General features: G+C 48.7%; 1 protein-coding gene across 4 annotated transcripts; it reads left to right on the top strand.

The window, feature by feature from the left end:
• The first annotated feature begins 101 nt into the window (after positions 1 to 101).
• Positions 102 to 22,742, top strand: SLC1A5 (solute carrier family 1 member 5). 4 transcript variants are annotated; one of them, XM_081032458.1, is made up of 9 exons: positions 102 to 174; positions 11,593 to 12,599; positions 14,839 to 14,881; positions 15,288 to 15,335; positions 16,199 to 16,365; positions 18,178 to 18,411; positions 19,087 to 19,281; positions 19,436 to 19,570; positions 21,099 to 22,742. In XM_081032458.1, the coding sequence occupies exons 2-9, from the start codon at positions 12,031 to 12,033 to the stop codon at positions 21,331 to 21,333; spliced, it is 1,626 nt and encodes a 541-aa protein (XP_080888584.1). In that variant the 5' UTR covers positions 102 to 174; positions 11,593 to 12,030; the 3' UTR covers positions 21,334 to 22,742. The 4 variants fall into 4 exon arrangements, with proteins under 4 accessions (XP_080888584.1, XP_080888583.1, XP_080888585.1 ...); XM_081032457.1 differs by lacking the exon at positions 102 to 174 and adding an exon at positions 6,930 to 7,342; XM_081032459.1 differs by lacking the exon at positions 102 to 174 and adding an exon at positions 7,018 to 7,342 and having other exon boundaries at positions 11,755 to 12,599.
• The last annotated feature ends 5,250 nt before the right edge of the window (positions 22,743 to 27,992 follow it).

Raw genomic sequence — 27,992 nt, 5'->3', positions numbered from 1 at the left:
GTAGATAAATAAAATGACAAGTACATTTGAACATTACATGGTAGGTCAGATGGCACAGTAAGTGCTATCGATGAAACAATGCTGGAGTGTTAGGGAGGCAGGTTTCTATTTTTCTACAGGCTCGTCAGAGAAGGCCCTGATGAAAGGTGACACTTGAGCAAAGACCTGAAGGAGGTAAGGAAGTGAGTCTTGGGGGGGAAAGGTACAAATATAGCAGAGTGAATAGCAAGTGCAAAGGCACTGAAGTCGGATTGAATCTGAAGTGTTCCAGATCCAGGAAGGAGAGCAGTGTGGCTGGAGAGGAGTGAGAGAGGGGAGAGAGAGAGAGAGAGAGAGAGAGAGAGAGAACACAATCCTGTAGAGCCTTGTCCAAAAGTTGGCTTTGGCTTTCTTATCTTGGAGATGTCTCAGTGGTGTGCTGGAGCTGGCTTGTAACTATCTGGAACAGCTGATTGCTAAACTTTCAGGAATTTTGCAAGCCAAATGTTAACCATAGCCATTATTAAAAAGTAAATGATATAAACTTATAATTAAATAAATTATATTAAACACAAAGATAATAAGTAGTCACAATTTATCACTTTCTCTAAAGGTTTTTTATGTCTAGTGTGTCTGCATGGTAGAAATACTACATAGTGGTGGGCTATTGCATAACTCTTCCAAATTTTGTATTCAATGGTGTCACGTTGGTGGCTTAAAATCAGACACAGTGGGAGAGTATTTAAACCACAGACATTAACAAATGCTACAAGTCACCACTGTTTCCTCCCCCAGAGAGCCAGTGGTTAAATATTTACCAGCACACCACCGAAATGCACAGAGATTTAGCTCATTCTTTTGTAAAGCTGCATGGATAGACCATGAGCTATTTTGCTGGCGTTAAAGAGAAGGCCACAGGACCAAAATGGCGTCACTTGTGCTAAAAGCCCGTGATACCAAACCTAGATTTAATATCTGGCCTCATTGCTGTTTCAACCTCTCCCAGAAACATTATTTTAATCGACCAGTCTGGAATTTTCTGGTTAACACCAATGAGGTAATCTGTCAACCTGTCCTGTGGGCCCTCTCCCCATACCTTCCCCCATAAGAAAGAAGCAATCTGCATGATAAAAATCCTTGTCATTCCCTGTCCCCAAAATATATCCTAGTCTAAAAATAATCCTTTTTGTTGTTGTTGTTAATAGTTCCCTTGCCCCACCCTCCCATTTTGTACAACCCCTCAGAGCACCCTTCTAGCTGCTGGGTGGGTTGCTGCCCCTTTCACGAATCACTTAATAAAGCCAATTAGATCTTCAAATTTACTCGATTGAATTTTGTTCTTTAACAGTAGTCTCTTCCTGGTGAATGCTTAGCTTGCTCCCAGTCTTTTGCTAACACAAACAGTGCTTTGGTGATTTTCTCTGTGTGAATAAACCCCACAAACAAGAAGTGCTGTGTCAAAGGGCGTGGGAGTTCTAACGTTCATGCTTGTTGCCTCATGTCTTTCCATGGAGACTATACCAATTTCCACTCACCCCCAGCAAATGGGTCAGAGTGCAGAGGCTTCTTCTAAAGACGCAAACTTGATTGTGTCACTCTGCTACTTAAACCCTTGGATGGGTCCTGCTGCTCCCAGGACAAAGTCTCTGGATCCTTCCAAGGCCTAAGCCCTCCATAGTTGGGCCTTGTATGCCCTTTGTCTTGCAACCAGAAGGTTGCACCATGACCCCTCAGAAATTCCACATTATGGCCACCTTGATAATCTGCGGTCTGTCCCCTGAAATGGGCTATGTTCCCATCCACTGTTGTTTGTTCACACATTTGCCCTCTCCTGGAGCTTACTTCCCAGTGCCTTAGCTCCAGGCTAACTCCCACTCCATCAGTTCAGCCCCTTTCTGTTTCAAGGAGCCGAAGTCCCCACTGTAGCTGTTGGCAGCAAAATCAGGAATTGATTGGCTCATCTGAATGAAAAAAATCATCAAGATGTCTGGCTTCAAGCATAGCTGGCTCCCAGAGCTTAAATGATGTATGAAGCCAGTCTTGGCCTGTCAGTCTGTTCTCTTCCGTATTTGCGTCCTCTGGCAGCCCCTGCCTTTAGAAATCCTCCTCATCATCACAGGAGACAAAGAGCTGGAGTTGGAGGGAAGGTTCCAGGCAGAGAGAACAGCCCACAGTGTTCTGGAATGGGTGCTAGCACCCAGACCCTTGCTGGGCTTGGAGAACAACCAGTAGGTACATATCATCCTGCAGGCCTCACTCCAAGAAGAGGATAACAACTTGGCTACTTGCTAAATTCTTCAGCTGAAAAGCAAGGTAGGAATAGCTGCTTGGACTCTGAAGATAGAAAACGGGGGTTCAAATACTGGCTCTGATTTTTGCGGTGCTGAATAAGGCGTGGAACTTGATGGTGGCGACGGTTACACAACACTGAATATGCTCAATGCCACTGAATTGTACACTTTGAAATGCTTAAAATGGCCAAAGTCATGTTATGTTTATTTTACCACAGTACAAAAATAAGATGCTAAAAAATAATAAAATCAAATAAAAATAAAAGAGAAAAGAAATTCTGGCTCTACCACTTACCAGCTGGGCAACCTTGGGCAGGTCAGTGAACCTCTCTGTACCTGTTCACTGGACTGTAAAACGAGGATAATAATAGGACCCCCTCACCGCCTATCGAGAGGCTCAAAGAGGTTAATACATGTAGAGTTCTGGGAGCAACACCCGGGAATGTTCAATAAATGTTAGTTACTCTTACTAAATCAAAATATTGGGTGGGTTGCTAAGTGAAAGTAGCCAGGTGCAAAAGGTCACTGTCCTGGTTCAGGCAGGCTGCATTAACAAAACACCGTAGGCTGGGGGCTTCTAAGCAACAGAAATTGATTGTTCACAGTTCTGGAAGCCGGAAGTTGGAGATGAGGGTGCCACCAGGTCAGGGTGCCACCAGATGAGGGCCCTCTCCTGCATCTCAGACTTCTCATTGTGTCCTCAGGGGGCAGAAGGGGTGAGAGATCTTTCAGGAGCCTGTTTCAGAAGGGTACGAATCCCACACTTAAGGGCACACCCTCATCACCTAATCACCCCCCCAAAGATCTTACCTCCTAATCACATCACCTTGGGGGTTTGGTTTCAACATATGAGTTTTGGGGGGACACACACATTCAGACCATCGTTTATCTGAAATGTCCAGAAGAGGTACATTTATAGAGACACGAAGAAGATGAGTAGCTGCCAGGATCTGGGGGAAGGGAAGGGGCAGTGACTGCTTAATGGGTACCAGGTTTCCTTTGGCGGGGTGAGGAAAATTATTTGGAATGAGGTAGAGGCGATGGTTGCATGACATTGTGAATGACTAGATACCAACGAATTGTATGCTTTGAAATGGTTAATTTTTATGTTATGTGAATTTCATCTAAAAACATTTTTTTTTTTTTTTTTTTGAGAGCCCACTGGCCCATGTGGGAATCGAACCGGCAGCCTTCAGAGTTAGGAGTTTGGAGCTCTAACCGCCTGCGCCACCGGGCCGGCCCCTAAGAGTTTTTTTTTTTTTTTTTTTTTTTTTTTTTTTGCTAAAAACATTTTTAATTGGTACTTTGAAAAAATATTAGGTGGAATATATCTTGATGGCCTTCTCAGGCTGTGAAGGCTTGTGGTTTTGTTGTTCTGGATGCTTTGTGCCCTTCTCCCTTCTAGGCCGGACACCTCACCCCTACCCAGGGCCTTAGCTAGCGTAGTTCACAGCGCCTCTCCTGGCTATTTCGATAATTTGCTGCGGGACTTTGGGATTCAGTTTCCTTGTCTGTACCAAGGGGGGTTGGACCCACTGGTTTCTACTGTGCCCTCATATATCATGGGCCTGCTTTACTTGAGTTCAAGGTGGCAACCCCCTTCCCCCTACCTTTTCCATCCCAAAATGCTGACCGTCTCCCCCAGCTCTGGCAAGACTTTGCCCAGAGCCTATTAATCAACACTCAGCCTGCCCTTTATCTCTGGCTGAAGTGCAAAATCTAATACCTCTCAAGGCCAGGCCGCTAGCCCCCACTCCCCTCAGAAAGCCAGGCAGTGGCTCTTTGGACCTGTCACCTGGGATCCAGCTGGCTGCATCCATTGAGGGAAATGACTGTATTCAAGGACTCCTGTAGTCCCAGGCAGACTGACACAGCAATGTCCCCAGACTCACAGTGTTCTGATCCTTCAGGCCAGCCACCCTCAGAGATGATGGCCACATAGTCACATGAACAGGGCTCTGTGGTTATCTACACTCAGAATTAGCTCCTGACAGGGCCACATTCCCTCAGACCCGCAGGGCAGGTCCCTGTCTCCTGAGATCTCCCAGTGTGTGGCCTGGCTTACCTCTAACCCGGTTCTTTAAAGGAAAAAGCTAATCATGACAGTAATAAAAGCCCCTCCAATGTTCTGATTTCCTATCATATCACCCAGGTGTGCTAAGGGCTGTTGCCATGTGGTTTTCTTCAATCCTCCTGTCACCTCATGGCTGAATAGCACTTTCATCTTGTTTCAGACGTGAGGACGTGAGGCTCAGAGGTAGCATCTGTTGCCCAAGGTCAGCTAAGAAGTGGGAGGACCCGTCTCTCTGCCCCAGCCATCCCCCATGCCCTTGACCATTTCATTATCCTATCCTGCCTCTCTGGAAGTATCAAATGTCTTTTTATCCAGGTCACCCGAGCCCCAGGACACCTGTGGGGTCCCAGGACAGGGCTTGGAGTGGTGGCAGGGACAGCTGCCCTGGGAAACAGTTCCCGTGACCTTGTAGAGATCTGTGAGGAGGTGGGAAGGGCAGTGCCTGACATACCCGCTCTGGGCCTCCAGGTCCAGAAACCCGAGTTCCTGTTGGCCTACAAGTCACAGGGGCCTGACAGTCTGCAGCTGGGGGAGGCGGGGCGGAGCAACGCAGACAAGCCAGCTCTTAAATAAATAATTAGAAAGGTTGGAAGGGACGCTCTAAGGCTAGTCTCAAGTCCCCCAGGCTGCAGCTTCCCTGCCAGGCCAGAACTCATGAAGCCCCCATGCCTCTTCGCCCTGATGGAACCAAGGATCCAGTTCCTCTTTTCCTTCCTCTTTCTAAAATAGCCAACCCACGTTCTCAGGATTCCTATTGTATGCCTGTCTCCTGGGCAGGGAGATATTGGGGGCACAGTGGTAGTCGAGACAGACCCCACCCCCAGCCCAATGGAGGGGACAGACCCATCCCAGACACTGTCCATTTAGAGCGGGCAAGGTTGTGAAGAGGGAGCCCAGGGGGCTGGAGGAGGCTGGAGGGACCCCTGACCCCGCCTGGGGGTCTGGCGGACTCAGGATATCCTGAGTCAAAATCTGAAGATCTTAGTCAAGTGAAGAGAAAGGTGTGTGAGAAAAGGAGGTGAAGGGGTAGGACTGAAAAGGTCAGGATGGGATAGACCATGCGACGTTTTTCAAACTGTTTTGAATTTGAGACACTTAACACTCAAGAGAATCTGTATTTTATTTGCAACACAGCGTGTATAGATGCAGCTGTGCATGAAATTCAATTAAAATTTTACAACACAATAATTATTTTACAATATGCTCTGATATTTCATACTTTTAAAAATTAACTGCTTGAGATTAGCTAATTTAAGTAATGCCCTATTAATAGGTTGACACCTGAAGTTTGAAAATATAGACGTATAGACCAGGCTAAGCACCTCTGGATGCCAATCAAAGAAGTGGAATTCTAGAAATAGCAAGCGTGACAGTCTTTAGGGATGGTCACCCATCGGCCCATTCTCCTCTCCTTCTGGGCGTGTGGTAGGATTTTATCTTCCTCCCTTTTGAAGTTAGGCTTTGGAGCCCAGGAATCAGCATTTTTAACATGCAAAGGGAGCTATGAGACGCGGGACGTTTAAGAAACAGTGACATAGGTGATAAACTCCAGTAAGTGAAACACGTTAAATGCATGATTTTAACTTTAGCCACTTTATTTCTATCTACCTAGTCTGGCTCCTGCCCACTGCTCCAGCCTCATTTCTCGGCAGTTTCCACTTCGACCAAATGGAATTATTCCTGATTTCCTAAATTTCATACCTCCAGCGCTTTGTGCCTTTTTTTTTTTTTAATTTTTATTGGGGAATATTGGGGAACAGGGTGTTTCTCCAGGGCCCATCAGCTCCAAGTCATTGTCCTTCAATCTAGTTGTGGAGGGCGCAGCTCAGCTCCACATCCAGTCGCTCTTTTCAATCTCAATTGCAGGAGACACAGCCCACCATCGCATGTGGGAATCGAACCAGCAATCCTGTGGCTCAGAGCTAGTGCTCTAACCAACTGAGCCTCTGGCCACCCCTCCAGGTCTTTGTTTTTGCTGTGTCCTCTGCCTGTACCCTTTCCTTCCTCCATTCCCTGGCCAGCTGTGACATCCTTCCAAATTCAGCTCAGATGCCCCTTCTAGGAAGCCCTCACTGACCCTACTCCCCAGGCTAGGCTTCCCCCCTGGGCTCCTCTATCCCAGCCCTGTTCATTGTCTGCCCCACTAGAGTATGAACCCAGGAGGACAGGAGCTAGGCCTGTCCCAGCCACAGGATGACACACAGTAGGTGCTCAGAAAAAGTTTGCTGAATGCATGAATACATAGCTGAGCGGGGAGGACAGGCTGTATCCTCTGGGAGGTCCTGATTACAAGTTTGATGGAGGACGCTGAAGCCCTTCTGCTGTGAGACATCGGGTCCTCTCAGGACAGACACCATTTGGAACAGTACCTATTCCACAGGCGGCAAACTGAGGCCAAAGAGGGCCTCCCTGCTCTGTGAGGTCCGGATTTTCTCTCACTCAACCCAGCCTCCTCCTGGCTCCTCTCACTTTCTTTTGGGAGCCGCAGGCCTTTTTTCCTCCCCAATGATGAAATCTGAATCTGGGTAGGAGGTTTGGCTGCGTGGGAAGAAAGCTGGTTGAAACCAGTTGGTGTTTTCCTCTCCAAGCCTGGGGAGGGCAGAGGGGTGGGACATTACTGGCCAATCCTGGACCAAACCCTCAAACTTTCCCGGCTTGGCCCCCACCCACCCCGCATTCCCCGAAGGTTCTGGGATTCCAGAGTCCCCTAGTTCTGTAGCCTCCTCCCTCCATCTTGCCTCCTTTCTGGCACCCCTGTGCTTGGAGTGGGTGGGCAGTGACTAGGCTAAGCCTGGCCTACCCCTATGTTGCCCAACTGGCCTAAGCCATTTTTTCCATGTCCTGAGGGCCTTGATTAGCGGGAGGACTGCCAGAAGCTTCCCTGCCCCCAGCCTGGCCACCTGCTCTTGCAGTATCTGAAACCCAGCTGCTGGGTCCCACCTGGGGCCTCTCAGGCTCCCTTTGACCAGTGGCCCCAGGGAACGGAACACTCTTTAGGGTAAGTACCAGCCTGTGAGTCTGTGTCCGAGGGAACGCATGGAAGAGTTGTTTTATTTTACCTTTCCCTTAGCTATAATGTTGATCTCAAAAGACCACCATTGCTAAAAGTATCAAGAGGTTGTGGTTTGCCAGGAAACAACCGAAGTGCTTTATACACATGAACTTGGTTCACCCCTCCACGCTCTCTGAGGCAGACGCTACCATGATCCCCCTTCCTCAGCCAAGCGAATGGAGAACTGAGTCACTTGACCGAAGTCATTCAGCTACGCGCTAAGCAGCTGCACTGCAAAGCTACAGTTTTCCTTCCTGAAAGCGACCGCTTCTAGCAGTTTCTACAAATGCTTGCATTTTTTAGAATTTAGTTTTAATTATAGTTGGCACACAATATTATATTAGTTTCGGGTGTACAACATAGTGATTCAACATTTCTATACCTTATGAGGTGATCGTCACAATAAGTCTAGTGACCATCTGTCACTGCACATAGTTAGTACAATATTATTGACTCTATTCTCTGTGCTGTGCTTTATAGCCTCGTGACTTATTCTGTAATTGAAAGTTTGTGTTTCTTAATCCCCCTCCTCTTAACCGCCCACCCCCATCGCCTCATGTTTATTCTCTGTAGAATCAATGCATTTGACACAGGCTGTAATATATTGTTTGTTTTCCCCACAGATGACATAGTGGCCTGTCCTATACATCTTTTCCTACACCTGTATTTTCCTCTTTAACACTATTTTTTGACCATCTTATTTATCGCTAAAGATTTTTTGACCATCTGATTTATTGCTGAAAATTTATTGCTTTATCCCTCCAGTTCCCCACATGTCTCAGTCTGTTGGACATCTCTCAGCATTCCATTCTGTGGATTTGGTTTTTAAATGATTGAAGGAATGTATTACTGAATAGACAGATGCCAGGCTGAAGAATTTGGACTTTATCCAGAGGGAAGTTACTGGGGCCACTCAGAGGGTGGGGTGACTAGGTTAGATCTGTTTGTGGAAACCTTTGAGGCTCATCTCAACTCGAGGGCTTTGCATGTACTGTTCCCTTTGCCTGGGACACTCTTTCCCTGGGCTTGATCTAACCCCTTCCTACCCCAGCTGTGATGCCTCCTCCTTCAGGAAGCCCTTCCTCACCCCCAGGCCAAGGCAAGTACCCCTTCTGGGCTCCCCCATCCCAGCCCTGAGCATCTGTCACTGTCTGAGGATAGGTCTGTCTACCCCTCTGGACTGTGATTCCCCGGAGAACAAGATTGGGACCGTTTTGGTCCTTGCTGGGTCCCTAGTACCACCCACCATCACAGGTCCTGACAATGTGCTCAGAATAAATGATGGTCCCTTATAAAGGAAATGTCTCTGCTTGGGGAGGGGCCCAGTGCAGGGGTAACTGTGGTGTCTGCTAGGGGTCGAGGGCACAGACTGGAGTTGGAGACACCCAAGTTCAAATCCCCTGTCCAGGTAGGGGATTTAGATCACAACAAACCTCATTACCCCTATTTGTGTCCAAATCAGTAAGCTGGGGGAGTGATGTTGCAGTTTCAAGGGTTAGTGGAGATAATATCTGATAGCACTACACACAGAGTGCTTCTTGCTGCTGCCTCACGGCTTTGTATCTGCTCTCCTCTTTCACTAGAATGTTCTTCCCATATTATCCCAGTGGATTCCTTCTTGTCATTCAGGTTGCGTTAGAAATATCACCTCCTCAGAGTGGCCTGTCAGGATCACTGCACCTCTCTCTGTTGTACAATGCTTTAGCTTTCTCCAGCTCTTATCCCCACCTGGCAGCCCAAGTTGTCTCCTCGTCTCCCCTCACTAAAATCCAGCACGGAGTTTTGTCTGCTTTGGTTTTTTTCCCAATTTTTTTTCAATGCTGAATCTCTAGCACCTTGAACAGTGCTTGGCGCTTAGTATAAGGGCTCAAGGAGTATCTGTAGAACGAATAGAGTGCTCAGGAATTGTCCCCTTGTGTTTTGTATTGAAGGTCACCGTGTGCTTGGTTGAATTGATACTCACGTTGACTCTAGGATGTGTGAGGAAACATGCTCAGCTGGGAAGTGGCAGAGTCAGGATTCGAACCCATGTCTGTGCGGCTTTATTGCCCCACTCTCAGTGTCTAGAACAAAACCAAGCTCTCTGGAGTTTAACTTGAGTTTGTTGAATGAATATGATGTTAGACTAAAATGGTAGGATGGAGGACGGGGGTTTTCTGAAATAGGTCGTGTCCAGGCAGGGGTTCTGGGAGGAGAGAGTGTCTGAGAGACACAGGAAGGAGGTCCAGTGGACCCATGTGCCTGGGCAAATTCTCAGCTTGGCCTGGCCCCAATGCCACAGATCCTGCAAGATGTCACCACAAGCTCTCAAAGCTCCTTCCCAAGCAGATCTAACTGTGGGCTGGCAGTGACCAGCAGGGAGAGCTCCCCACCAGGGTCGAGCAGTGTATGGAACTGGTCTGGGCCCAAACCATGTTCTTCAATAATAACAATGACAACAACAACAATAATAGTAGTACTAGTTAACTTCATTAAGAGATACACTGTACCCTTCCTAAATGCTTTGAATGTATGATCTCATTTGAAACTCACAGTACCCACGGAGGTATGCTTTATTCTTCTTCTTCCCATTGTACAGATGTAGAGACTGAGGGTCATAGAGGTTGTGACTTTCCTGAGGCCCCACAGATGCTATAGGAAGAAGCTTCTGAGCCTATCACCATCTATAGTCTTTGAGCAACTGTGAACCCCTGAAATGTTACCAGAGAACAGGACAGATGGGGAAGGAATTAGGATTCCAGCACTGCCAGGAGCAGTCATGACAAGGTCACTGGAAATGACCCAAAGGACCACCAAGAGGAAATTTAGGAAAGTGGCAGAATGGGTATGGTTAGGGCTGTGGGAGGCAGGCATGCAACTTCCAGTTTCCCCAGGTGTGGCCTCAAAGTGAGTGACTTCCTCTGACCATAAGCCCCAGTTTTGCACATCTGGAGAATGGGTATAAGTGAGACCAAACCCATCAATCAGTTATGAAGGTTCGAGGGAAATCAGGTATAGGCATTTGTCAAAAATCAGCAAATATCACTTAAGATTTGTGTATTTGCTTGTATGTAAATTTTACCTAAAAAGAAAAAAAAGAGACTGCCTGCAAATATTGAACTCTGATTCATAAATGCACATTGAAGTGTTTAGAGGGAAAGTGCTCTACTTGTATATCTGCAATTTACTTTGTCATGCATCAAAAAAAGGTGAACGGAAGGATGGACAGAGAGATAAATGGATAGAAAGAAATACAGAAATATGGTGAAATAATTGTGGACTCTTAGTGGTGGGTATATGGGTGTTTGCTGTAAAAATCCTTTAAACCTTTTGTTTGAAGATTTTCATAATAAAATATGGGGGGGAATATTTGGTGAAAACATTTGTAAAATCATTAGCACAGTCATTAAATTGAATTATAATTTTTAATGAATGAATTGCAAATTGTGTACCTGGGGGAAGTGGATTACAATCCTAATATATAGTAACTGCCATTAATTGGTAAGAGTTGAGTTCTGAACTGGGAACATTTATTTTAAAATTATTCACATTATTAAACAAATAACTCCATCTCATTTAACAAATAACTGCATCTCTTACACCAATCTTGTGGGGGATGTGCATTTTCAAGGGGTGATAAAAGACCGAATTTAGGGCGGAAGGGAGTTCTAGGAAGAGGTGATTTGAAAATGAGCAGATCCTCTGCACTTTCTAGAGACGCTAGCGCGCGTCAGATAACCGTTGTGGCTTAACTGTCCCAACCCACAGCCCAATTCATTTAGCGGGAAAATGAGTCTTTTCAACGCCCCGCCACTTTCGGGCCCGGTCCCCACGTAAACCCCACCCCGGGATATGGCCATTGTTATTCTTCCTTCTATGGGGACTTGGCCCAATTCTCGCCTCCTCCGTCCCCTCGCTCTCAAGGCGGGGCTCTGAACGGGCTGCAGCCAATCAGCACCCTTAGATCGGTCCCCGCCTTCTCAAGCCTCGCTCCTGCCCTTAACCCTGGTCGCTTCCGCCCAGCGGGCTTAGAGCCACGCGGCGCTCCTCTCACGGTACCTCTGTGTAACAGCGGCTGCCTTCCTGGGTCCTGGACCCCGGCCTTCCGCACCCAGAGACCTGGACCTCCCCTCCCGAACCCAAGGGCCTGGTTCCCCTCTTCCTGGGGCTCTGTCTCCTGGCCCCCAGACTCAGGCTCCCGAGCTCTCCGTTTTCAGGACCCAAGCACCCCGGGTCCCCGCCTCCCGGATCCAAGCATCCCGGATCTGCGCCACCGGGATCTCGCCTCTCGAAGACCTTGGCCACGGGGCCGCCGTCAGCCTTCTGGAGCCAAGAACGCCAGGTCCCAGCTTGAGAGACTCCTGTATTCCCACCTCCAGGGCCAAGAAACTCCGGCGCCCTGGACTCCCAGCTTTCGGGCGCTGGACACAACCTGGAGAAGCAGCGGAGCCCCAGCGCCCACCTAGGGAGCTCCGACACTCCAGCTTCCAAGAGGCAAGGAACTTCGGCGCGGGGAACTCACCCTCCAGGGAACCCGCCAACTTCTAGCCTCCGGGCTGTTACTCAACTTTCAGTTCTAAGGGACGTCTGCGTCCTGGGAAGGAACTCGAAGCGCTGCCAGCTTCGAGGCGCCAAGGAAGCGCGGGCCTTCCATCATGGTGGCGGATCCGCCTAAGGGAAACCCCAAGGGGTCGGCGGCGGCGGCGTCCCCCGAGAACGGTGTGCCTGCATTGGTCCCCATGGAGGACCCAGGAGCGTCACGACGCGGCTGTTGCAGTTCCTGGGACCAGGTGCGCCGCTGCCTTCGCGCCAACCTGCTGGTGCTGCTGACGGTGGTGGCCGTGGTGGCGGGCGTGGCGCTGGGGCTGGGGATGTCGCAGGCCGGTGGCGCGGTCGCGCTGGGGCCCGCGCGCCTGACGGCCTTCGCCTTTCCGGGCGAGGTGCTGCTGCGCCTGCTGCGGATGATTATCTTGCCGCTGGTTGTGTGCAGCCTGATCGGCGGCGCCGCCAGCATAGACCCCAGCGCGCTCGGCCGCCTGGGCGCCTGGGCGCTGCTCTTTTTCCTGGTCACCACGCTGATAGCGTCCGCGCTCGGCGTGGGCTTGGCTCTGGCACTGCAGCCCGGCGCCGCCCTCGCCAACATCGACTCCTCAGCCCGGGTCACCGACGATGTGGAAGAGGCCCCCAGCAAGGAGGTGCTGGATTCCTTCCTGGATCTTGTGAGGTCAGACACCCCCTGTCCGGTGGAGTGTTGGGAGTGGGAGGGCACTTGAGCGACGTGGGGCGTGTTAGGGATGGCGGGAGTGGCCACGTGGACAGGAGGGGAGCTTTGGGGCCTCAGGAGCCGGGACATCCCCCTGATCTCAGGAAAACTGGACGGGATGGTGGGGGGAGCTCTGGCCCCTCAAGGGTCAGAGTACAGAGGGTGAGGACAGACTCCTGGGGAAGGAGGTTTCTAAATGTGGGGGCCTGGTGACATAAGGGTGATAAGCAAGGAAGTCTTATAGAGAAATGAGAAAGTAATGCTTGAGGGATCTTGGGAGACTTGAGAGAGGCTTTCCTTGTGAGGGGAGGGGATCTGGAGGGTTTGAAAGGGGATCTTTGGGTGGTCAAAGGCCCCAGGATGGGCCTCTGGATAAAGGTTTGAGTTCAGGGTCTGGGTAAAAAATATGGGCTCCAAGGAGTCTGTTGGGGGGGGGGGCTGAGGAGATCTGAGTGACCCCCACGAGATCCCCTTCCCAGTCCCAGGAAGTGACTCCCCACACTACATGTCACCCAGCCAGGTTATATTTTTTCCGCCTGCCATCCCCACCAGTTCAGCTGGGCCCTGGTGGCTTCCCCCTTGTATGTTCCTGGGAAGTCCTGCCACCTCCATCACTTCCATTCCATTTCCTCACTCTGTGCCCCCTCCCAGGCTGCTCAGAAGGGGGCCACTTAGAAGGGGCAGATTCTTTTCCTTCTAGCCTCTGCCCACCCCCAAGAATGGCTCGCCCTACTTTTAAGGAGGACAGACTGCTGGGTCCACATGGCCTTGCCTTTAGGGCCTAGTGATTCAGTGTTTCCAGGTTGGTTAGGACTTCCTGGAAGTGGTGGAGGACTGTGATGAGTCACAAAACCAGGTTCCCCCAGCTTCTTGGGGCCTCGGTGCAGTCTGAGATGGGAAATTCTCTGCAGAAGCTACAGTGGGTGGGTACCTCTTGGCTGGGGAAGATTAGCTGGGTCCTGGCCCAGCCCTGGCTGGCTTGGGTGGGTATAGGCCAACCTGCAGACAGGCACACCCACTGGAAGGCTGTTTATGCCAAAATACATATAACTCACCCTTGGCCAACCACTCCGACACTTATCTGAAACATCTCAGAGCCACACAACTTTATAACCCACTGACACACAGCTAGACACAGGCACACAGACATTCAGCCATGACTGTGATGTCTCACACTGACACATGGGCTTGCACCGCCTGTCACACACGCACACCCATTGGATACTAACACCGTTTGGGCACAAGCATGCACACTTACATACACACCTCCATGGCCACACACCAAGTGTCCCACATAATCTGAACACTAACTCACCCCAACCAGATACTAACACTTGACAAACTGAATACAGAACCACAACAGCTGTACACCCACGTCACTGGGGAGAGGGAGGATGTGAGAGTTCTCAGTGCTTAGGACCGTGCAGCCAGCTGGCTGGGTTCCAGTCCCAGCTCTGGCACTTCCTAGCCAGGCAAGTTCCTTTACCTGTCCATGCCTCAGTTTCTTTTTCTGTAAAATGGGATAATAGGGCTCATCCCTGAGGGCTATTGTGAGGATAGAATGAGCTGATTTATGTAAAGCACTTACTACATGCCTTTGCTATTATTTTTGTCTTGCCTTGAGACACAAGGTTGTCGTCTGACACCCTCGCATGCTCAGTGTGGTTTCATGCTGGCTGCTGCACACTGACTCGCCCTTGGACACGGTCCCCAAAGTGGCCATGTAAACACATGCACATTTATGACCCACCCTTGTCACCCTTTCTCCCCACCTCTTCCCAACACACCCAGATCACCAGCCAGCCCCCAGGGCCAGACCTTTCCAGCCCTCTAGGAGGAAGTGGCTGATGCAAGACATCCCGAGTGTGAAGTTGGCTGCATAGGGTGGAGCTGAGGCCCCAGGTGACCCTGCCCCAGCCTGCCCCAGGGGAAGCCAGCATTCCTTACCTCTAACCACAATCCCATAATCCCTCTGCAAGGCCAGCCTACTGGGGCCCTAGGAGACCAGCTCAGATTCCCCACGCCCTAGAAAGGTGTACAGGCCCCTGTCCAACTCTGCCTGACAACCTGGCTGAGGCATGAGCGGGGGCCATATTTGGGTGTAAATAGGACCTACAAGGTTCCCCCGATCCCAACCCAGACACCCCCTGACCTTCGTGGTATCTAATAACCCCCTGCCTCCCCATGTCTGTCTCTGCAGAAATATCTTCCCCTCCAACCTGGTGTCTGCAGCCTTCCGCTCAGTGAGTCCTCGGGGGTGTCCCGAGGGGTGGAGGGTGGGCAGGGAGAGAGACAACCAGTCACAGCCCCTTGGCCCCTGATTTGGCGCAGTGCCTGGAAAAAACCCACCTGCCCACATATTTACAGGCAATAATGCAGGATTCTTGGGTGACCTCTGCAACCAGTCCATGCCCTTCATCAAGAAATGAGAATATGGGTTCCGACCCCTCTCTGGGTTCTAATTCTAGCTGAGTGACCCTGGGCAAATCACTGAACCTCGGTTTCCATCTCTGGAATACAGAGGCAGAAATAGTCCTACCTCAGTGGGGTAGGGATGCTTAGGGCAGGCTTTGAGCTTTGTAGGTACCAGTATGGAGTGCGGGAATCTTAATGACAATTGACACTGACTCTTCCCAATCCCCTTTGCAGTACACCACCTTCTATAAGATAAGACAGTTGAACGGAACTCAGGTGAAGGTAAGAGCAGGGGACCCTACCCTTTGGCCCATGGTTGTGGTTTTTCCATTTTGTTCCCACTCTAGCCTTTGTCTCCCCCTACTCTTCTAACATTTGTTGTACAATCTGTTTTAAACTCTGTGCAGCCCCTTCCCAACTGCTGTCTTTTCTGCCTTTCTGGAATCTCCATTTTGCACCCTCTTCTCCCTCCCTAATGCCGTGCTTTGGTCCAGGCTACTTTTTCCCCCCACTCCATCTTGCCCTGGCCTCTCTGATCTGCCCCTAGGCCCATCCCCTCCCATCCACCTCCAAAGCACAAGCTTGACTGCCTCTCCCCTGCCCAAAGTCCTGTCATGTTCCCTACTGCTCTTGGAAGAAAGCCCGGGCTCCTCGCCACAGTCCATGGGACACTGCAAGGTCGGACCCCTGCCCAGCTCCTCTCCTAGCTTTTTGTGATTCTTCCCAGCTCATTCCTCTCCAGCCACAGTGGATTTCTTTCTGCTCTTTGAATGCCCAGGTTGCTCTCATTTCTAGGCTGTTGCACATTGGTTTCCTCTCTCTCTAGAACCTTTTACCACCCCTCTTTACCTGGTTTACCCTTGTTCTCCAAGTCTTAGTTCTTTCCTCCAGGAAGCCCTACCTAATTATCCCACTCCCAAGCTGGCCCCCTTCCCATTCCCATACTCCCCTGGGTTCTCCCATCCCAGCCCTGCCCACTATGGGTGGTTCCTAGCAACAGGTCTGTTTTCCCTGGACCTAGACTGTGAGCCTTGGGAGGGAGGGGCCCAAGGAGCTGGGTATCCCCAGCACCCAGAACAGGCCCTCTCAGTGACTGAGGTTTACTGAGAGACTGCCTCCCGACCCCATCTGTTCCTTGCCAAAAGGTGCCTATGGGGAATGAGGTGGAGGGTATGAACATCCTGGGCCTCGTGGTGTTTGCCATCGTCTTTGGCGTGGCCCTGCGGAAGCTGGGGCCTGATGGAGAGCTGCTCATCCGCTTTTTCAACTCCTTCAATGATGCCACCATGGTGCTGGTCTCCTGGATCATGTGGTAGGTGATGGGAGAGTGAATTGGGTGTGTGGAACGGGGCAATCCTCCATCCACTCCTTGGAGCCAAAGGGCCTGGATTCAAGTCTAGCATGGACCATTCCCTGGCTGTGTGACTTTGGGCAAGTGACTTACCTTCTCTGTGCCTCCAATTCCTCATCTATGAAATGAGGACTGCTGTATTCCATGAAAGCTAAGACTGACACTGGCACCTTCTTGATTTACTGGAAGGTGACAAAAAGACAAGCTGTGGTCACAGCCTGGCTAATGCATCCCAATTTTAGAGATTTAAAGGTAATCAAATGTCCACCTTTGGAGCAATAATCTAAAATGGCGCCTGCTTTATAAGGTTATCACGAAGATGGAACAAGTGACTGGGTATCCGTAAAGAAAGCTCTTAGAAAGTGTTTTAAATGCCTGGCACCTACTGAGCATTCACTTCATATCAGCTACCACTATTAGTACCATGATGAACTTTGGTTAAATGGCCTTAGATAATGAGAAAAAACCTGTGCAGAGAACTCTGGCTTCCCCCTTGTCCCTTCCCGTCTTATCTCCACATGGTCTCACACAGATTCTCAGGACTCACCCTGGATCTGGAATGTCAGAAAACAAGCGGGGGGAAAGGGTTGCTACATTTTTAACAAATCCCACATACCCACCCACCCTGATTCCAGTGCAGCCATTATCTAAGAAGCTGCTGTGCAGGAATCGAGTAAACCTTGACTGGTAAAAGCACTTTGCCGGAGAGGTGGGGTGCTGTGTGGGTAAGAGCAGACTCTAGCCCCAAGGCCTAGGTTCCCAACCCTGTGTAGCCACTTCCCAGCCGTGTGTCCTACGGCACGTTACTTATCCCTCTGTGCCTCAGTTTCCCATCTTGAAAATGGGGTCGGTCGTATCAGGCACAAACGAGTTAATACTTGTGAAGTGCCTGGGACGGTGCCTCACCTATAGCAGGCCTACAGTAAACAATATTAGCTAATATTTATCAAGTACTTTACTTATATAACTGCTGGCATGTTCCACTGGCCAGATCTTGGGCCTTTGGCCAAATCCAAGTGCACAGGTGGCTGGGAAATGGTGCCTTTTTTCTGTTACTAAAAGAGGAAAGGGGTTTGGGAGACAACTGGTCATAGCAATCAAGCAGTCAAGGAAGGCCTTCTGCCTGGAAGGCATAAGCACCCGGAAATCTTCACTCCAGGAGAGGGTGCTAAAGTTTATAGATGAATTATTAAAGGCTTTCAGCCCACTTCAGATGGCATCTCATTTCATCCTCCCAACATTCCTGTGAGGTTGGGAGCATTGTGGTCCCAGCTTTACAGACCTATTAGATTTTGTTAATTCGATGGCAGCTGTAAGAGACTCACTAGGAGCTCCCTTGGGGTGAAGATTCAATCATGTTCAAGGGCTCAGCACATCCAAAATGCTTCATACCTGGAAGTGGTTATTAAGACCTGAACCACGGCTTGAGAGATTGTCTTGGTTTAAGTTATACAAACTGTTATAGCAAATTAATCCAGAAAATGTAAATGACTCATGCATGATGGGTGTTTCTTTCTCCGTTGTGTGTTCAGTCCAAGTCTGATTGGCGACTCTACTCCAAGTGGCAATGGAAGCACCCAGGCTTCTTTTATCTCCCAGCTGCACTATCTTCAAGGGGAGAGAGCAAGGCAGGGGAGGTGCCCCAACTTCTGCACACGTTGCTGTGTGTGTTTCTTGACTGCCAGGGAGGCTGTGGTCCAGCTATGACGAGCAAGTGCCTGGCCCTGGGTGGGCACGTGATCAGAGGCTGCCATCTGTTTCCTGGGTAATTAGGTATGCACCTGTGGGCATCTTGTTCCTGGTGGCCGGCAAAATCATGGAGATGAAGAATGTGAAGATGCTCTTTGCCAGTCTCGGCAAATACATCCTGTGCTGCCTGCTGGGTCACGCCATCCATGGGCTCCTGGTACTGCCCCTCATCTACTTCCTCTTCACCCGGAAGAACCCCTTCCGCTTCTTGTGGGGCATCATGACTGCGCTGGCCACCGCCTTCGGGACCTCCTCCAGGTGCGGCCTTGGGGCAGACCAGGGCGGGAGTCTTAGGCTAAGGGGTCTGGAGCGGGCGTCAGATGTCTGAAGACCCCTGAACTTTTGTGTTTGGGAATATTGGGTCTGGGTTCAAGGGCCATACTTTCCTGGATCTCCCCTCTTCCTACAATTAGGAAACTCCTGCCTTAGAGATTTTGTCCTCCCTTCCTGAGAACTCCTCCTTGCCAAGGAGCACTGGGTATTTCGCCCATCTCTGCTGGCCCTGAGCTTCAGAACGGGACCTTCCCCGCAGCAGCACCCCCAAGAGAGTAGTAATTCTTAGCGGAGGTCGATTACTGGCAGAGATGGAAGGAGGTGTAGGTCAGTGAGCTCTTAGACATTGTAGAATTTAGGTTTGAATTTTTGTGTTTATTTTGAGGAGTAGCAGGGCGTCCAGGACGTCAATATTTTGGAATCCTTGAATTCTGTGGGATCCCTAGAGACTTCTGGCTCAGGGAAGAGAAGGGAATGGAGAGCTGGAAGGGCGGTGGGTGGAGGCCCCAGGACTGTCTAGGCTAGTGGTCCGGGCTTGATTCCGGGAGGATGGACTGCGGGCGTGGCCTATGATGGATGGAGTGGCATGGGCCTGGCTTGGGCAGTAGGTGGGTCCAGGCCTTGGCTGGCCATGTGAGCTCAGATCTGTGGTTCTCACAGCTCTGCTACTTTACCGTTGATGATGAAGTGCGTGGAGGAGAAGAATGGTGTCTCCAAGCAAATCAGCCGCTTCATCCTGCCCATTGGTGCCACTGTCAACATGGATGGTGCCGCACTCTTCCAGTGTGTGGCCGCGGTATTCATTGCACAGCTCAACCAGCGACCCTTGGATTTCGTGAAGATCATCACCATCCTGTGAGTGCGTGGTGGCTGCGGCTAGGACCCCCCCAAGCCCCCCACCCACCTGACACCTTACCTGAGAATGGACATGGGCTGGGGGGAGCATACCCCCTGTGGCAACTTCTCCCACCCACGAGGCCCCTCCCTGACCTCCCCTGGCCTCTTTCAGGGTCACCGCCACAGCATCCAGCGTTGGCGCTGCAGGCATCCCCGCTGGAGGTGTCCTCACGCTGGCTATCATCCTCGAGGCAGTCGGCCTGCCGGTTCACGACATCTCCTTGATCCTGGCTGTGGACTGGCTTGTGTGAGTGTCGGTTTGGGGTTTCAAGGGGGCTCAGGGGTGCCTCTGGGAAAGGGGATGAGCAAGAGGGCAGAAGAGGAGAGGAAGGAAGAAGTTCTAGAGGAAAGGGGGTGGGACCTTGGGACTTGCAGTCAGAGGGGAGGAAGGGATTTTTGGGCTTCTTAAAAGAATCCCAGAAAGGTTGTATGCCTAAGGGGTTAATAGAATGGACGCTTAGGTCAGGCTACTTGTGTTCAAATCCCAGTGCCACCATTGCTAGCTATTATGACCTTGGGCAAGTACTTAATCTCCCTGAGTCTTGGTTTCTTCATCTGTAAAATGGAGAAAATAGTCTCTCCTTAAGATTAGATGACTTGATACATGCCCTTTTAAGAACCCCTAGTAAGTAGTAAATACTACATACATAATTGTTAGCCATCATGATGAAGCTATTAAGAGCATAAAAGATTGGAAAGCAGTTTGGTTTCAAAAGTTATAGTTACCATGTGTCTTAGTAAATACCACTCCTAGGTATACACTCAAGATGATTGAATACAGGTCCATGAAAACTTGTACAAAAATGTTCATAGTATATTATTCTATTAATCACTATTCATAATAGTGAACAGGCAGAAACAAAGCAAACGTCCATCGATTGATGAAAGGATAAACAAACTGTCACATATACATACAATGGAATGTTATTCAGCAATAAAATGGAATGAAGCATTGATACATACATGCTAACACACGAATGACCCTTGAAAACATTGTGCTGAGAGAAACCAGACGCAAGGGACCACATAGTCTATGGTTCCATTTCTATGAACTGTCCAGAGTAGGCAAATCTGTAGACAGAAAGCAGATTAGTGGTTGCACAGGGCCGGGAGGAAATAGGGGATAACTGCTTAATGGGTGTGGAGATTTCTTTATGGAGTGATGAAAATATTCTGGAATTAAATAGTGGTGATGGTTTTACAACTCTACTAAAAACCACTGGGTTGTACACTTTTAAAGGGTGAATTATGGTATGTGAATTATAGCTCAATTTTCTAAAACAACACACACAGTATAAAGAGGAAAGAAATAGATCCTTAGGATTCTAGGGAGGAGAGAAGCTTGTATCTCAGGGGGAAGAGGAGGAGTGCATGGGTCTTCTGGAGCCTCAAGAAAAGGGAGGGGGACTTTCTGAGGTTCTAGAGGCAATAAATATTGTGTTTTGTTGGGAGAAGGATCATTGGGGTCCAGGGAGGATCGAGGAGGAGATCTTTGGGGTTCTCTGGCAGAGTATGATGGGACACTGGGTTTCCAGGGGGAAAGAAGGGAAGTAGGTGAGTACCGGGATTCTAGGTGAAGAAATTTTCGAGTTTCTAGAAGGAAGGGATACTGGGGATCGTGGGAGGATGGAGGGCTGATTGTGGGTCTAGGAGTAGAACAGGGTTCTGTGTAGGAGGGTGTGATGGGGACTTCATGATTCTAGGGGGAGAGGAGGGAGGGTTGGGTCTTGACCCCTCCCCTCTCACTCACTTCCCCATCACTCCTCCCCCTTCAGGGACCGGTCTTGTACCATCCTCAATGTGGAAGGTGATGCTTTTGGGGCCGGACTCCTCCAGCATTACGTGGATCGGACAGAGTCTCAGACCTCAGTGCCTGAGTTGATTCAGGTGAAGAGTGAGACACCGCTGGCTCCACTGCCCAGCCCCACTGAGGAAGGGAATCCCCTCCTCAAACGCTATCCGGGGCCTGGTGGGGATGCTGACACCTGCGAGAAGGAATCGGTCATGTGAACCCTTATAGGGACCTTCCCTGCCTTAATGGAGGCACTCTGGACGTTGGGATCATGAGGGATGGATAAACGGACACACTGGGGTTCGGGGGGCCCACACACTTACGGGAGCCAGGGGCCCCAGCCTTCCTCCCTGATACCAGATCTGGGAGGCCTCCCTGCTGGGGTATATGTGTATGTGTTTGAGTGTGTCTCCCCAAATCTCCCCAGTCCTCAACTCCTGCCTCCAAGCAAGGCAAGGGAAATAGCAAGATGGAGTAATAGTGTCCTCCACGCCTTATCCTGGGAGGCTGCCTGGCCTCCTGTCTCAGGGCACAGGTCACCACGTGGAATTCTGCCCTCTTTGAGAGTAGGGATGTTCCAACATGTTGCTGGTTATTTGGGTGGCTTTAGCTGTGTGCGTGTGTGTGTGTGTGTGTACGTATGTGTGTACGTGTGTACATATGTGCATGCATGCTGTGACTTTGTACAGTTTGTCCCCCTCTGTCCTGGACCTTCTGTTCACTCCACAATACTAGAAATACTCCCAGGAACTCGGTGGGAGGAGACCAAGAACATTTTTTAGCAATAAAATCATGAAGTATATCTAATCAGATGTTTTTAAGAATTTGACTAAAAGCACCAGCCACCCAGAAATAAACAGGATGCATTGGATATCATTGAAATAAAATGTTTTATCAACCCCATTGGCAACCGCCACAAGACGCCACTACACACACCTACTGGAATGCAGGAAACAATACTACGTGCTGACAGGATGAGGAACAACTAGACAGAGTCCATGCATTGCTGGTGGCAATGCAAAATGGTCCAATCACTGGAAAATGGCTGAGCAGTTTCTTATCAAGTTAAAATATACATTTATCATAGAGCTCAGGAGTCCCACTCGAACGTATTTAGCCAAGAGAATTGAAAACTTCTTTTCACACAGAAAACTGGTACACAAATCTTTATAGCCTGTCTTCATAATTGCTGAAATTTGGAAAAGAATAAACTGGTACAATCATCATACGATGAAAGGCTATTCGGCAAAAAACAAGTATTGATATGCAGCCGAGCCTTGAACAACTCGTTGAACTGCGCAGGCCCACTTGTACACGGATTTTTTATAAACACCTGTGCTGTTTTCGATCTGGTTGGGAGTCTGGACGTGGAAGGCTGACTATGCATTGATCTGGGCTATTTTATATAGGGAACTTGAGCATCCATGGGTTTTTGTATGCACAGGGTCCTGGAACCAGTCCGCGTGGATAATGGACAACTTAAGCTGTCGGGGAGTCAAAAGTTAAACACAGATTTTTGACTGGGGGGGGGGGGTTGGTGTCCCAACCCCTGCGTTCAAGGGTCAACTGTACTCAACTCAAATGCATCTCACAGATAATATTTTGAGTGAAAGAAACCAGAAACAGTATATATTTTATATAGTTCCATTTATGTGAAGGCCTAGAACAGCCTAAACTGGTCTCTGGTGAGAGAAATTGGAGCAGTGACCTATGAGAATGCTTATTGCCTGGGAGAAGGCATGAGGGAAGCTTCTATGATACAGCAAAGGTCCTATGTCTTGATTTGGGTGACGCTTACACAGATGTCAACATTTGGAAAAGTTAACCTGTGCACTTAAGGTGTGCATTTTACCCCATGTATATTCTAGTCAATTTTGTATAACTCGTAAGAAATTCACTTTCCATTGTAACCACCTACATAGGAATATTATAGGTCTCCCTCAACATCTGAACCCACACTCTGCAAATAGTCCCAATAATGATTTGGTGTTTTTTTCTTTTCACCCAAAAATTCACCATTTGGATCAAAAACCAGCTGGGCAACTCCCCCCCCTTCTTCCTCTGCTGCCCCCTCCGTCCCCCCTACCCTCCCCTTCAAGCCGGTATTTCTCAGTCTAGTGTAGGACACAGCTCCCTGGCCCATGCTGGTGTTATGAGCCTTGCGCTCTACTGAGGCAGTCTCTCGGCTCATCACAGCCGCCCAGCTCCAGGGAGAGCTGTTGTTCACAATCTTAGCTGTAGAGGGCGAAGCTCACAGGCCCATGTGGGAATTGAACCGGCGACATTGGTGTTAGGAGCACGGTGCTCCAACCCCCTGAGCCACCAGGCTGGCCTTGTGCAACTATTTTAAGCCCTCTGAGTCCAGAATGTGGACGACACTGGCTGCAGCTCACCCACTCTAAGAGGACCCCGCCCTGTGTGCTGTTGAAGAGTGTTATACATTACCCATATAATCTTCCTAGGTCCCTGTGTAGACTTCTGCCAGGTGCCTGGAGGTACTACCAATCGGGGTGCACTAGTGGTATTTTGATTATCTTTAGCATCTTTTTTCTGTTTAGTTACATCTCATGACCATTGCAGTGTAGAAATATAATTCATCTGATTCTGTGCAAAATTGCATATTGCATACAAACATAGCCACTAGAGTTCATTAAGTGTCGAATAGTTAAGTAATTGGTGTTTTCAATGCTTTCTATTATGCCGAAACCCTTGGTGGGTTGTTATAGAAGTATTTAAGAGTGTTTTAATGATATTGGGAAATCGGTTGGGGTTTTTGGATGGAGCTGGGAGTGCATTATTCCCTTCCCCTCCTCCCGCCGCTTAAAATCGTTGTTTATCCTCAAATTTTCTATGTAATCCTTTCTGAGGATGGATTAGATTTAGATTATGAGGGACGCCCGTTTAAAGCAGTACATGCCTAGATATGTAATATATTGAATATAATATATACAACATGTGCACATACAAAGAATAGGTAACTGGGCCAAATTCCACCAAACGGTACTGTCGCGCAGGGCGGCCTGCGGGGTCTCAGCTCCCACTCCCCACATAGGAACGCAGGACATGGTGAGGCCAAAAAGGAACACCCACGGCGCCATAGACACGGGAGTCATACCACTATAGTCTCGCTGGCGGCTGGGTTGGAGACACAGGAAACAGGAGCCACACAATTCTCAACACTCACTGCACCGCTTTCAGGCTCAGCCACCATCTTCTTGCTAGCCTCCATTTTTCTGCTAGTGTAGCCTCGGCAGTTATATTAGTGGCCAGTGGCTCACTGGTTACAGCTGACGGCCAGCTAGCCACAGCTGATGGCCATCCAATCACAGTTGATGGCCATTTACTACCTGAGCCAGCACCTTTCTATGTGAGGCCAAGAGCCTGGAAACTGCACTCCTGGCTCTGTCCCCACAGGTACTTACCCATATTTTTCTGTTCCATTTTTAAAAATTTGCTGAGCACAGGCAACCAATTCGTCTAATCTAAGTCGTATAGGAAGACTGGAACCATCTCAAGCCTCCTCGGTGTGAACAGAGACTTAGGGGGCTCCCAGACCTGGTCCCCACTAAGATGTACGCTCCATGAGGAAGCAGCAGCCTTAGTCCTGTTCACTGCTGTATGCCGCACAGCATAGGACCTGGCACATAGGAGGTAGTCAATAAATCTTTGCAAAATGAGTGAATTGGGCTCCAGCTACAGAGCTGCCTGACTGCCAGAGGCTGTTACCCTATTTCAGAGCCAGCTTCTGCTACCGGCCAGCTATGTGGCTTTGGGCAAACACTGCTGAGTCCTACGCTCTGATGACAATGGCTGTTATGCTTCACCCAAAGGCCTCCGGTGGAGGTTACATAAGAGCAGAAGAAAAAGCACCTGGACAGCCACTCCCTGGGCCACACTCCCACCTCCCTCTCCCTTCCTCCATTGCCCCACCCTCTCATTGCGACAGCTCTTTTGCTCCTTTCAAAGAGCCTGGCTTAGGAGGGAGGGCTTACGCTGGTCCTGGATTGGGCTTGGGCCTGGGGTCGGGCTCAGAGCGGCAGTATGGGGGGCAGGCAGGCAGGGCAATGACTGAGCCTTATCTCTCCTAGTGATAGGTCAATATTTCTAGGCCTGTTAAGACGCTCTTCCACATCTTTTTTGGGGGGATCAACCTTTTTGAGGTATAATTTACATACAATAAACTACATCCATTGGACAGTTGGATGAATCTTGACAGATACATACACTTGTGAAAACCCACCACCAAGATACAGCCTGTCCTCACCACCCCCAAATTTCCTTGTGCTCCCCTGCAGTTTTTCCCTTCTTCCACCCCCAGGTCCAGGCAGGCCCCTATCTGCTTTGGGTCACTAAGGATTAGAATTTCACATTAGAATCGGAGCATGTGAGTTTGCGTCTGGCTCCCTTTACTTAGCATGAAGCTGTTGAGATTTAGTCATAGTTTTGCACGGGATCAGTGGTTCCTTTCTTTTTTCTTTAATCACTGAGGAGGATTCCATTGTCTGCACGTACACAGTTTGTTGACCTCACCTGTTAATGGACATTGGGTGGTTTCCAGCTTGGGGTGATTGTGCGTAAAGCTGCATTTGGACACAGGTCTTTGCATGCCATCTACTTTTCATAACAAGTATTTTGTATTGTCCTGAGGTAATACACAAAGTATTTGCTTGATAAATGCATTGACCCATCTGGGACAAGGACCCCCCACAGCCCAGTGTTAACCCCTTGGCTGCTGAGTCAGGGGGAGTCCAGGGGGCCCCCAGGGAGAGCCAGGAGGGTAACAGCAGGGGACTCGTGGCAGTGACCATTTGCCAATGGATTAATAATCCATAATTTAATGTTTCTGTGTTTAAACCACCATGTGCATGTGCTGGCTGGAATGTCACTTCTGGGGAAGACTTCTTGACTCTCGTGAAATAAAGTTCACAGATAAATATAACCCACCTGTACATGATTTTAAAAACAATTTCTATGTTGCCCTAATGGTAATAAAAAGAAATAGAAGGATAGTGATTTATAATATGCATCTTAATATGTGAATGCGTGAAGCAATCCCCCTGAAACCCAAGGAGGCAGCGAGATACTTACACCTGTAATGCACGCAGGCAGCCGCCAACATGGCTGGGTACACGTGATATCGGTATCTAATTACCAAAAGCCTCGTCGAACATGATTTTCTGAACTTGTTGACAATCCTTGGCCATGTTTTAAACAAAACACAACAGAGGCCTCCCTCATTTTACTTGGTAGTTGTACTTCCTGGAAAATTCGGAGCCTATTAAAACCTTACAAAAAGGACTTGGTGTTTGCATGAGGAGAGAGCTAGGTTCTGGGGTGAGATAGTTCTTAACCAGGTGTTTTTCAAGTAAGCCTCATATTTAGTTAGTATGAACTAGGATGGATGTGCCGGTTGTTAAAATACCGAACTACTGATTAATAGCACACGAGTAATTGAGAAAGCAGTAACATTCAGTAATACGTATTGTAATATAAACTCATTAGTTCAAGGTAATTGTGACAATGGGTTTTCTTAGTTGAAAATCGTTGCTTAGTTGAAAATAAAAATATTAAATATACAAAACTATCAGACTATAAGGGTGTCGTGCGGGGTCTCCTGTGGGGTCTCAGCTCCCGCTCCCCACATAAGAAAGCAGGACGTGGTGAGGCCAAAGAGGAACACCCACGGAGCCATAGGTAGGGGCGTCATACTACTATATTCTCGCTGGTGGCTGGTTTGGAGGAACAGGAAGCAGGAGCCACACTATCCGCAACCTGCTGTCCACTTCTCTGCAATCTGCAACCCGCACTCCGCCGTGCTAACTGCAATCCGTGCTTGCCAGCTCAGCCACCATCTTCTTGCTAGCCCCCATTTTCTACTAGCGTAGCCACGGCAGTTATATTAGTGGCCAATGGCTCACTGGTTACAGCTGACGGCCAACTAGCCACAGCTGATGGCCAGCCAATCACAGTTGATGGCCATTTACTACCTGAGCCAGCACCTTTCTATTATGAGGCCGAGAGCCTGGAAACTGCTTTCTGGGGCTCTGTCCCCACAAAGGGCTAGAAAAGTTTTTAACATAATTGTTGTTCGTTCGGGAACAGCAAAAAGAGGAGAAAGCACCAAGACACTATGGTTGATGCTAAGAGAAATTCTTTATCTGTTGAAATTGAAGGTCACCTAATGATTCTCAATCTAATGGGAAGTTAATAGAAGCATTTAATGTGGTTCCCTTGTCAAATCATACATAGCTAAAAGAAAAGAAAATAAAAAAAAACAAAAAACAAACAAAAAAAATAAAGAAAAAACGAAAGAGAAAAAAAAAGAAAAAAAAACAAAAAATAAAAACACACACACAAACACTCACACAAAAATCATACATCGCTAAGGCAAGGTTACATATGTATACAGATAAATGTTATTTCCCATATATACACATATACAGCTGTGTCAATCAAAAATCACAGGAAAAAAAATGAAATCACACTAACAATTTCTAAATGAAACAAAATCATTAAATAATTTAAGAATGAGTAGAGCTTCAACTTATGTTCCTGGCAAAAACTTAAAGAAATATGTATCTGTAGATAGATCATTTTGATTACTTGAGATTTAAAATAAATGTTCAAATATTGGATGCTTATATGATTTACTTATTAACTTATATTACTGTCTCCATTGCAACATTTTTTGAACATAACTAGTCTTTCATGAATGTCCAAGGTGCTATTTTAAAACCATATATGACAAGGGACGCTGCTTTAATTCTGTGCAGAGGCCCTACATGCATTATAACACATGTCTATCCCTGGGCCATGCCTTCCAAGAGCACCACCGACCACGGTAATAGCCCAAATCATCTCCATGTTTCCAGAATGC

Source organism: Rhinolophus hipposideros (assembly GCF_964194185.1).
Source record: "Rhinolophus hipposideros genome assembly, chromosome: 21".
Taxonomy (NCBI): domain Eukaryota; kingdom Metazoa; phylum Chordata; class Mammalia; order Chiroptera; family Rhinolophidae; genus Rhinolophus; species Rhinolophus hipposideros.
The sequence above is the reverse complement of the archived record's forward strand: the minus strand, read 5'-3'. Positions and strand labels throughout refer to the sequence as shown.

Coding starts and splice junctions, on each gene's coding strand:
- SLC1A5 (XM_081032458.1), top strand. CDS start 12,031: ATGGTGGCGGATCCGCCTAAGGGAAACCCCAAGGGGTCGGCGGCGGCG. Junction 12,600..14,838: donor TCCTTCCTGGATCTTGTGAG/GTCAGACACCCC, acceptor CTGTCTCTGCAG/AAATATCTTCCCCTCCAACC. Junction 18,412..19,086: donor GCCTTCGGGACCTCCTCCAG/GTGCGGCCTTGG, acceptor TGGTTCTCACAG/CTCTGCTACTTTACCGTTGA.